We start from the raw sequence: 12,091 nt of genomic DNA, 5'->3' as shown, positions 1-12,091 counted from the left end.
CATTAATGTTTTGAGTTAACGAGGTGCTGAAACATCCCACAGAAATTTTGGCCCATATTGACATGAGATCATCACACAGTCGCCAAACATCCATGATGCAAAACTCGTGCCCCACCACAAATCCCAAAGGTGCATTATTTGATTAAAATCTGCTGACTGTGGAGCTCATTTAAATTCACTGCCATGTTCAAGAAACCAGTTTGAGAGGATTTGAGCTTTATGACAGTGTGTTATATACTCAAAACAGCTATCAGATGGGTACACTGTGGTCATAAAGGGATGGATATTGTCAGTAACACAACTCAGGTAGGCTGTGTGGTTTAAATGATGCCCTGTTAGTACTAAGGGGCCAAGAAAATATCCCCTACACCATCACACCTTGCTTACCAGCCTGAGCCATTGATACAAGGCACAATGGATCTAGCCTTTCATGATGTTTGTGTCAAATTCTAACCCTACCATCTGAGGGTCACACCGGAAATCAAGATTCATCGACCAGGGGCCTTTTTTTCAGCCTTTTGTCATCAAATTCTAGTAAAACTGTGAAAATTGTAGCCTCAGTTTGTTGTTCTTAGCTCAAAGGATTAGCACCTGGTGTGATCTTCGGCTGCTGTACGCCATCTGCTTAAAGGAGTGACATGTTGTGCATTCACAGAGATGCTCTGCAGAGCTTGGTTATATCAAGTGTTTATTTGAGTTACTGTTACCTTCCTACCTTCTCAACTCAAAGCCATCAGTCCATTTTCCTCCGAGTTCTGGCATCAATACGTGTTTTTTAGCGAGAGACCTGCTGCTCATTGGAGATGTTTTCTTTTTCAGACTGTTTTCTGTAGACTTTAGCCATGGTTGACTGAGAAAATCCCAGCAGATCAGCAAGCAATAGGGTTAGGTTTATGTTATGTTTAAGGGTTAAAGAAGTTAATTAAAAACAGAAAAGACCATAAAAGAGGTAGTTTTTGGTTTATGTTAAATTCTTACTACTTACATACTCCTTTTACATTGTGGGCCACAGACAGCCCACTTTGATCTTAAGTGAACCAGTGAAACTACATGATCCTGGTAGTTAATTGTATGTATTTGATAATTAAAATAAAACATCAACTTAAAAAAATAATAATAATGATTTTAATTAATTATTTATTTTTGTACTGTGGACTCACTATAAAAAACAAAACAAAAAACCCAACAACAACAACAACAAAACAGACATTTCTATAGTTCACATTTTTTTTAAAGCTGTCCAGTTGAGCAGATTTTGGCCCCTGGGCCTTTTGTTTGACGCACCCAGATATATGCATCTGTGGTATTTGACTATATTATGGAAACATTATTGTTTCAGAGCCTCGCCTCTGTCAGTGCGCCCCAGGGTGGCTGTGGCTACAATGTAGTTTGCCATCACCAGTGTGTGAATGCGTGTGTGAATGGGTGGATGACTGGATGTGTAAAGCGCTTTGGGGTCCTTTGGGACTAGTGAAGCGCTATACAAATACAGGCCATTTACCATTTACCATTTTAAACAGAAGGTAAATGAGTTTAACTTTGTAAAAGTAAACTAGAGGAAAAACAAGCAGACCAGCAAAATCTATTCCTCTTCATCTTTAGGAGCCGTCTGTCCAGTATTTCAGGTCAGTCCTTTCAGTATTAGTTATGACAGATGACAGATGTGACGTGACTAACAATGGCATTCCTTAAGCTGGAACATTCCACAGACTTCCATTTTTTTCTTACTATGAGATCATCAATTATGCTGATCATATGTAGAGATTGCAGCCATTGCACATTAATCAGTAGTAAATGAGCTCTTTCACAATGACCTCATTCATGCTTGTGATATCTTGGCTCAGGGGCCATTCCAATCAGCATTACTCTACTCTGGTGTCACTTTGTGTCCTGCCGTTGGCTTTGTCTCTCTGACAGCACAGGGCACGACTTATTTGACTGTTGTATTTTTGTGAAACAGTTCAGACCTGCAGAGTAAACAGAGTGTATTCAGAGTGTTAGCCCATTAGGGGGGGGAAAAAATCAGCCCTGCAGTGTTTGATGAAGGGTCACTGCCACTTAAACTTGTCTTAACCAAATGTACTTTACTTAACCCCCTAAAGAAAAAGCCTATTCTAATGCCCCAACTGTTGTGATTTTGTTTTTCCACAAAAGAGCTCCTTATTCTGACCATTTTCAGGATTCATGGTCCACCCCCCTCCTGACCTTCAGAGTAAAAGCAGAGTAGTACATGACTTGCATTAAAGCAAATATATTTAAAACAGATGTGTAAATGAAATAATACTCTTTTTCCTAGATGGTGACATTTGAAAAATTTTGATGAATGAAAAAAGAAAAGAGAACAGTGGAGAAGAGTATTTAGTAAAATGAAGTCACATGACGTCAAATTGCAGCTGGGAATTTACCTTTCAAACTTTAAGTAGATCTCAGATTACAAAGGAGATATGGTTTGACCTTTTCTTCCTACTTACCAGCCATCTTGCCGCTGAATCGTTCTCTTAAAGATTGCTAATCAGTTAACTTATCATTAGGACATAAGATTACAATGAATCTGTACTCTACATTTCTTTAGCCACTTAAGTCAAGTTTTCCTGGAGCCAAAGTGGGCAGATTAGATTTGAGGGAACAATATCACCACACCTGAATGACTTTTTAGTGCTATGTCATTACAGACCATAAACTGTGTAAAATATATGTTTCTATACAATCTATGACAGAGGCAAACAAAATTATATTTGAAAAATAGCAGATACAGGATGACATAACTATGGCAAGGGTTTTGCTCAGTGTATGTAAAAGGGCAACTTTACCTTTAGACAAAGAAGAAATAAGTCCTGTCAAGGTTAGAGGACCTTTGTTATTGTCGTTACAATAAAATACGCGATAAAAAAATGTAGTAAAATTAAAAATCTTGACTTTTGGCTTGAAGTAGACTAGAAAACAACTGGGGCTCTCCCATGCTAGAGTCCACTATTGTATTCTCCCATCTACTGCCCTGACCTCATCCTTATACCAACTTTGTGATGTCTACATCAGCTGATGTAACAACAAAACAACTGACATACAGTACTGTGCAGGTGGCAGGTGTTAATCGAGAAAATGCAGTGAATGAACAAAAGAGAAATCAAATCAATATTTGGTGTGACCACCCTTTACCCTTAAAACAGCAACAATTCTAGGTAGACTAACCACAGAACTTCTGTGGATGCAGGCTTCCTCACACTTCTGTCTCTTCATGTAATCCCAGACACACTCGATGATATTGAGATCAGGGCTCTGTGGCGGCCATACCAGCACTTCTAGTACTTCTTGTTCTTCTTTCCACTGAGGATAGCTCTTAATGACTTTGGCTGTATGTTTGGGGTCGTTGTCCTGCTGCAGAATACATTTGGAGCCAATAAACAATCATTTATATTTCTGAAAGCATTCTTTGTTTACAGCATTTTTTCACACCTGCCTAAAACCTTTGCACAGTACTGTAGCTTCATTGTTTAGAGAAGGATATGTAATTTACATTTAAAATGTCATATTAATCAGTTTCGCTCACTGTGTAGTTCTGCACCACTGCCAGTATTTTAAATAAAAGTTTGTTCTGTAGTTCATGACAGGTCAAAGTATTATTAGTTACCAAAAAAAAAGGTCAAAATTCCTACTTGGAAACTGATAAACATCAGCCACTGGTATTTTATTTCCTGGTGCACGGTAAATACTGGCAGATATTGACAGTTGCGCAATCTACAGGTACATTCCCAGTATTAGGCTGTAAAAACTTCTGTCTTTCTGTCTTTCTTTCTGTCTTTATTTCTGTTTTTCTGTCTTTATTTCTGTCTTTCTTTCTGTCTTTCTTTCTTTCTTTCTGTCTTTATTTCTTTCTTTCTGTCTTTATTTCTGTCTTTCTTTCTGTCTTTATTTCTGTTTTTCTGTCTTTATTTCTTTCTTTCTGTCTTTATTTCTGTCTTTCTTTCTGTCTTTCTTTCTGTCTTTCTTTCTTTCTGTTTGTCTTTCTTTCTTTCTGCTTGTCTTTCTTTCTTTCTTTCTTTCTTTCTTTTAAACTGGTTTTCAGATTACATTAATTCAGTTTTATTTTTTCAGCACTAATTCTGTATAACAGTGATAAGGTTAACATCTTTTTATGCAATCAAGGAAAATATTATTTGATCCCTTGATGAAATTGTTTAAGTTTACTCACTAAGAAAACAATGAACAGTCTCTTATTTTCATTTTATTGGAGAGACAGAAAATCAACAACAGCAAAAAAAAAAACCCAGAACAAAACATATTATGTTACACATTACATAAAAATGTAATACATCTATATAAATTGATATATAAATCTACTAAAGATGCAGATGAAGTCACCACACTGAAATGCCAACAGGCAGGGTCATGTTCTATAAAATCTAGACTAGAACAGCCAGAATATTGCAGATGGTTCGTGGACGTGTCATCCAACATGATAATGGATTAAACCGCAAAAGCAACGAAGGAGTGGCTAAAGAAGCACGCCAAGGTTATGAATTGCTGTTTTTGGTAAATAGCACGAGCTTCCTTCTAAGATTTAGTTTCAGGATAAACAATCATTCATTCTCTTACAATAATAACTAATGAAATAAGACCTTAAATGTAGGAATGCATATGGTTATTGTTAAGGCACAAAGACACCTTTCTCATTCTTTGTAAAGGGGCACATTTGGCTGGAGTTAACTCTTTACTTTGCAGTGCATGCAGGGTGTGGTGCCAATACACAAAATGTGATCAGGTCTGATTCCCAGAGGAGACCCTCCCACAGGGCTCTCCACATATTTTGTGGTTTCAGGAACCACAAAATATGTGATTTTTGTGTTAAAAGTGTGATTTCAGCAAAATTAGTCAGGACAATATCAGCAGTTAAATGCGCCTATTAATAAAATATTTTAAAATCTAACCATCTATCCATTTTCTTAGTTGCTTATCCAATTAAGGGTAACAGGATGTCATATGATGATCAAATTTGGTCTATGAAACACCTTTCAAAATCCAACTCACAAAGTCTTTTACAGGGGAAAAGTTTGTGACATGGACAAAATCATATGAAGACCAATGAACTGTAGTAAAAATGGAATTTCTCTAGGACGAGAAAAGCAAGAAAGCTCATGAAGTGATGTCCTATATAAGATCCTATGGACTGGTAGTAATTCTAAATCTTGGACTTTTGTCAGATTTACTTTTTTAATTATTCTCTTTCTTTTAAAAGTCACACTAAGCAGGATGACATCGTCCTAATGGTAAACGGACTCATTCTTATATAGCACTTTGCTACTCTCCCAGACCACTCAAAGCAACTTGGGGTTAGTTTCTTGCCCAAGGATATTTGGCATGTACACTCAGGGATCAAACCAACAACCTTCCAATCAGTAGATGACCTCCCCTCCCTCCTGAGCTACACCCCATGTGACACCACATGTGACGTAATGACACACAAAGACTTCCAGAAACGAAAAAGAAATTCCTTGAAGAGGAAATAAAGAACACAAAAATGCAAAAAGTGTAACTAACCTGACAGGAAGGTCAGATCACGATACAACTGTGGTTACACCACAACATTCTTTATGAAGGCACCAAATAATCTGGGTGTTTGACATTGTCTCTAACTCCTTAAACGGGAATTGTTGTTTTCTTTGGGGAAATGTTCCTTTTATTACAGTGCAAGTAAATGCGCAATATTGGACTTGCATGTTTAGCAACATAGCAAAAGCACTGATGTTTACTCCATCTAATATTAATTCAACTAATTGTAAAAGTTATACCTGTGAACTGCATTTCCTTTTTTGAATTTATCTCCACTTCTCAGAATAAAGCCCTGCTATAAAGTTCATTCTTGGTGTTTACGTGTATTTGCTGTGTGTCATTGACCTTACTGGCAGTAAAAACCACTTTGAATCTGCTTTGTTTGAAAACCCATATATTAAGAAAAGAAATGCAAAATGATGTTTTACATATTTATGAAGTTGCTTATCTAAGCTCAATTTATATTACATTGTTATTTTAAGCAGAATCCAATGTGAGAACAATCATACAAACAGTCATACAATGATTGTGATTCATTAATTAATATTTGACTTTTATTTATATTTAATTTAGGTCCGCCAAACTATCTTCTCATGCGTGTTTTCTTTATTTCACAGTGTATTTAGTTATAAGCAGTAAACTTTGAACCAAAGTGAGTCAACTCCTAACGGAAAATCGTAAAAGAAGAAAAAACCAAGGACATTTTTTCGTGTCAGCAGCAAGGCTTGTTCTACAGAAACTGCCTTAGTAATGCGAACAACTAATCCACACCCAGGCAGGTATACAGGTGTATTCTTATCAAGCCCCGCCCCTTATTCAACAAAAAGCTACTTCCACATTGTTCCATCACCAGAACTGCGGATCATCCCACAGACAGCAGAAAACAATCCTCCAACGCAGCATTTAAACTTCACAGCATCGAGTAAGTCTCTCTAAACTTTATTTAATTACATTTTAGATTTGGATTCTCCTGGATGCCTGCTTCTATTTCATTTGTTTTCATTATCCTTTAAAGCATAATCAGGTTAATTATGAGAATTCTAGAAATACTATTTAGATAATCTGACAGTCGATTTTTAGTTACACAAAGAAAAAACAAACCCTGGAAAAGACAAGGAACGATGCTCTGTTTTTAAATGAAGAATTATTCTGTCAATATTCCAGTACAGATAAACCATAATGTGTTTTATTACCTTTTAAAGGACTGACTGTACTTAGTAAATTTGTGTATAAATGTGTTTTCAGCCCTGTGGACATGGCTTAAATGATTTTTTTTCTTTTCAATTCATTTTTTTTTTTTTTTACAATCTTTTTACTTAACTGTATTTTAGAACAAAACATTTTGTTATAAGTGCTTACATTTACATTTTTTTTTTACATTTACAAGTTGTTATAATAAAACTAAGGTAGAATGTAAAGGAGCTTAGTTTGTTCTGAAAAAAAGAGTCTGCAATCTTCTTATCTGCTCTTCTCTTATTTGCTCTCTCATTGTTTGCTTTACTGGAAAGAATGGAGCGAGGCCTGAGCCTGCTGATTGCCGCAGTGATGCTTTTTGTGGCTCCGAGTGTCCAAGCAGCAGACGATTTCTCCTTCACTAATGCAACGGTTGGTTTATATTTAACTTTGCCAGCACAATACCACTGTGACCATGGTGATTTACACAGATGGAGTGCATTTGTTAAGCATACAAATGCACTCTATTTAGGAGCTGAAATGAGTTTTACTGTACGAAATAGTGTCAGAATTTACTGCTAATTTTGTCTTTTTAAGTTAAGCATCTACAGCGTGGAGCAGAACAGCGCATGGTTAGCTTGGTTAAACGTTACTTTTATTTATATTTATACATTCTGAGAATTATTATTATCATGGGAGAAGAAGAAAAATGCTAGTGGGTCTAAAAAGTAGCCAGCAGGAGGAGAAGTGAAGAATGAAGTCTAATTATATAGAAATCTATGAAAAAATGTCTCCCCATCGATGAACTCAGTAAGTGCGTTCCTTTTGAGTTCACGATCTCAGATGCTAAGTTATGACTAATTTAATACATAATGAGGTCAGATCTTCTTTAGAGTAAAAGGGCGGGTTATGGATTGTGAAATGGCGGTTGCAAAAATGTTCAGAATGAGGCTTCAAGATGGGAGACAAGAATCGAGATGGGTGTGGTGGCTACTGCCATCTTTTACATACAGTCTAACAGTCACATATGGCTAAACAGTGGCGTTCATAAATTGTATAATTAATGGAATTTGTGTGATTTGTACGTGTATGTGATTTTTTAAGGTAGAGTTTCACTTCCCATAAAGCCTTTAGTAACCTAATTTTAACTAATAGCAGGTGTTCCCAGTTCATGAGCTGGGATGCTGTTCTTCCTATTTCAGTATGTTTAGTTTTTAACAAGATTACTGTCAATACAAAAATAATTTTTCTAATTCACATGAGCGATTCTATATCGACACTGATGGTTTCATTTTACAAATAACTGATGCAGAATGTGCATTTTTGACCACCATAAGTTGTGTGAAATCAGTGGCAAACCTTTTTAATTCATCGCACTGTAGCTCTGCATTCTCACGTGTTGAAACAAATATAGAAATAAAGAATCAGTAAGAAGTATTGACTTGTTTAAATGCCATCTCACTACAGAACACAATAAACAGAAGCAGTTTCGTCACCAAAGTGTTGACACAGAAGTTGAAGCTGCTAAGCTGTCATGTGACTTGGATTATGCTCATGTGTCTCTCTACTAGGTAAACATTACAAATACAGGTTGTGGGAAGACTAAGCTGTGCATACAGACCCCAGACAACTGTGACCCTGCTGGGAACAGCAGCTGTTTCTTTGCATCAGTGGCTGCAGGCACCACTACAGCTCCTAACGGCACCGAGCTGATGTTCCAGCTCAGTGGGAGCTCCACTGGGTACATCGCACTGGGGCTCACCGCCAATGCAACCCAGGTACCACAGCACACAAAACCAGAGCGGTGATTATGTAAAGTTTAACTTAGACCACAGTGTCCTCATAAAAATGTTAACCCAAAACAATTATTTACTGAAGAGTTATACTTATTTACACCTTAACTTTTCAGTAATCATAACTGATTTCCTATGTTATCAATTTCTTTTTTTAATTAATTTCATTCAATTACTTTTCCATTACCTAGCCATTAATCCTCTGGCAGGAAATGTTTACTCACTGTCAGAGGGTTAATGAAATATTTGACGTTGGTACATAATGAAAAAAAAACTTAAATAATAGGGTTGTGTTTGGAAATGAGCATTGGTTTCCATTAGTAAATATCTTTAAAATATATCATGTTCTAAATATAGATTTAATAATCCAACAAACGTTCGGTCATCTCAGAGACAACCGAGAGAGGTTTATTTAATGAAAGCTACCACTTAGTCAAATAGTCACACCAGGATGTGAAACTTTCACATCAAACTAAATGTAAATACTGTTGTTAAGGTACAAGTGATAAGGCCAAGTTAAGGATAAGGCACCTGGGAAATACTGTACCAAGGTTAATCAATTACATCTGTGTTTCTATAAGCTCACATAGACCTGCTTATGTCTTTATTGGTCCAGGCCAAAGTAATGAGTTAAAAGTGAGACCAGTGGGTTAAGGAAGTATATAACCCTTAAACTGCTTGCTCTTTTTCAGGGTACCACTGCGCTTTACATCTGTGCTCGGAACAGCTCTAACAATGCATCATTCGTCTTCGCGGCTCGGCAGAGAAACAACACCAACAACACACTCTCTACATTTAATGCGGTGAGGCTGTAACTACTTTTAAAACGTATGCAGATAAACATTACCAAACAAGCTGAAACAGTTGAACGGCTGACAGATGATCAGAACACATTCCTAAAAGCTGCTAACCTAGAAATTATGTAATGCATACTCTGTAATTCAGTCATCAAAGCCCTAAAAAAACACAACAAAAACTGGGGTGTTTAAAATGAAATACTTTACCTGATGGTGCTTTGCTGTATTTTAACTTCAAGTCAAACTGTTTTTACCAGACTGTGACAAAGATACGAGGCCAGGTAGTCAATGGAACGATCCAGTGTGAGTTCAGTGTCCCCAATTTGAATGCCACCAACACCAGGAGCACTGATTCTACCACTTATGTTGTCATCCTTGGGTCTGGACCATTGAATGGAAGTAAGTCCAGTGAAAGCAGCCTTCAACTATAACTTGTTGTCTACTCTTATCAACATAAATGCACACGTTAGATGCTACATTATTTGTGAAGCTGTAAATGAAGGTTAAATTGAATCCTCATCACTATTTTCAATGTTTTATTCTTCAGACGATTTTGGGACCTTTACAATTAGCAAAACCACCGATCCTCTGAACCTCGCCAACCCAAGCGCCAATGTTGCAAACGCCACCACAACCACCACCGCATCACCTTCTACTACAAAAAATTCGGCCAGTGGCGCTCTTCACAGTCATGGTAAACACCACACTGACATTTATTCTCAGACTGTAGATTTAGGGCTGTGACGAAGATTCACAGTTCACAATACCCAGTTCTGAAGCTTTAGTTACTGTATATTGTTTAATAAATTAGTTAATTCTATTATGAAACATTTTAGAGTTATAAGTAAAAGATAGTGGTGAAGAAAAAAAAATTAGTTTTCCAAGTAAGTGATGTATAATTTACCATAGATTAAGGGGACAATGAAAACTATGTATAAATCAGAGAGTTGATCCCAATTCCAGCTACATTTAGAAACAGCTGGAGCCATTATTGGTCTCCTGGCCCTTTTAATGGAGCAAATGCATGACAATAAATTTGCTATACAACAGAAAGAGCAGAGATAATATGTCATTTTAGCCCCTATTGTCCTGGCTGAATTTTTCTTTAGCAATGACTATGATGCATAATTACACTTTGCACCATGTGGTATTAAAGATATCAAAACTTTAACCAGCAGAAACCCTGACGGATTCTTTCTGAATAATTGCTTTATTGTCTTTTCTCCCTGCCAGCTTTGACAGTCCTGCTAACTGTCCTCACGCTGTTCGTCCTGAAGACAGCCTGAAAGAGTGCAGAGAGGAAGAACCTGTGACCCGGTGAAGATGACTGGTTTGCAAAGCCAGAAAATCTGAGTGTCAAGCTATTTATGATGTGTTTACTGAACTAATAGTGAAATGTTTTATGTTCCCTTTGCACTTTTTGTATCTATTGAATTTGAAGATGTTATGTTGTTCAGTTTCAAAGTAATTGTGTGGATTTAGACACCAAATACATATATATATATATATTTTATATTCATGCATGTGCCTTACATACACACACCTACAAGTAAGCATACTTAGACAAATGGCAAGATGGTTTTGTTTAACAGATATATGTACTGATTGTAAATGATCTCTTAAAAGATAAACTTACTGAAACTGAAGCTAATTATAATAAAGTTAAACTATGGTCTTACCTCATGAGCTGCATCTGTGGACACAGTACAGTGAAATCAACAAATCCTATCCCCTAAGATACAGTGTGACAATCTTTCCTGGTGGTGATGAGGGTGTGACTGTCTAAATGAACCTCATCTGGTTAATTCGAGAGACACACGGTACTGAATCTCTCAAAACTGATCACTGCAATGTCATCTCGTTTCCCTCTCACCGCACTGTTTTGGCTGTGAGAAACATCGGGTACATCCCCATTTTGTTACTTGTATGTTCAGTGCATACAAGTAACATTCTGCACAAAATGACCAACAACTGTTTATGATTGTTGGTGGGAATCTCAGTGCATTCATGATATACAGCATGATGATATAGCTGCATAACACACTGATCTCATAAGAGAAAAGATGATTTGTGCAACCTGTAGCTGCTAGCTAATTTATATCTGCAGTGCCTTAAATTAAATAAGCTATAAGATATAAACAAACAATCAAATACAAATGCACTCTAAGTGTTGTGAAGGATGTCCAAATTCCCTAAAATGCATCTTGAGACACCAGGTTTGCCATTGCATCCTTTGCTGAAGTCACTTCGGTAACCACGATCCATGACAAGAGTGGCGCACTGCTTATGACATCATGGCAATTTCATTTGATTTGCACACTTGAGCACTTATGGTCATCTGACAGAAACCATAAAATACCTTAGTCGGCTAGAACAAAGCAGCGGTTGTGCTACGTGTCGCAGTAACAGTACTCACTGCACAATCTAATAGGCACACCTTGTGTTGTATTTCATTGGAACTACTTTTGCTTGAGGGCTTGCTCCAAGTCTTTGTGGCACAAATTGAGCATCATACTGGAAACATTTGAATACTGTGAACTTGAGCACTTGAGCTCATCTGGTTTGAGCTTTGTTACACATATTATCCTGCCGGAATAATCACATTCTGACCCTATAGTCTGAATGTAGCAGCCCAAACCAAAACTGGCAATGTCCCCCCACCCACATCTCCTGTTGTGCAGTTTTCTTGAATCAGTTTTTAATCATAGCCTCAGTTTCCAGGAGTTGCACCTGATCTGTTCTTCTGCAGCATGCCTGCTTCAACTTATTGTGCGTTCAGAG

At 37.1% G+C, this 12,091-nt stretch overlaps 1 protein-coding gene across 1 annotated transcript; it reads left to right on the top strand.

Annotated features, from left to right (window-relative positions):
• The first annotated feature begins 6,335 nt into the window (after positions 1-6,335).
• On the top strand, positions 6,336-10,989 carry LOC109195716 (putative ferric-chelate reductase 1). Its single transcript, XM_019348425.1, has 7 exons — positions 6,336-6,469; positions 7,056-7,152; positions 8,292-8,498; positions 9,206-9,316; positions 9,568-9,709; positions 9,858-10,004; positions 10,544-10,989. The coding sequence occupies exons 2-7, from the start codon at positions 7,057-7,059 to the stop codon at positions 10,594-10,596; spliced, it is 756 nt and encodes a 251-aa protein (XP_019203970.1). The 5' UTR covers positions 6,336-6,469; position 7,056; the 3' UTR covers positions 10,597-10,989.
• Positions 10,990-12,091: the final 1,102 nt, after the last annotated feature.

The sequence above is a fragment of the Oreochromis niloticus genome, linkage group LG18 (genome assembly GCF_001858045.2).
Source record: "Oreochromis niloticus isolate F11D_XX linkage group LG18, O_niloticus_UMD_NMBU, whole genome shotgun sequence".
Classification (NCBI taxonomy): Eukaryota; Metazoa; Chordata; class Actinopteri; order Cichliformes; family Cichlidae; genus Oreochromis; species Oreochromis niloticus.
The sequence above is the reverse complement of the archived record's forward strand: the minus strand, read 5'-3'. Positions and strand labels throughout refer to the sequence as shown.

Bases quoted from the DNA above. Each gene is read 5' to 3' on its own strand.
- LOC109195716 (XM_019348425.1), top strand. From the start codon at position 7,057: ATGGAGCGAGGCCTGAGCCTGCTGATTGCCGCAGTGATGCTTTTTGTG. The intron at 9,317-9,567 runs GTGAGGCTGTAA...TGTTTTTACCAG, and splicing joins CACTCTCTACATTTAATGCG to ACTGTGACAAAGATACGAGG. The intron at 9,710-9,857 runs GTAAGTCCAGTG...TTTATTCTTCAG, and splicing joins GTCTGGACCATTGAATGGAA to ACGATTTTGGGACCTTTACA.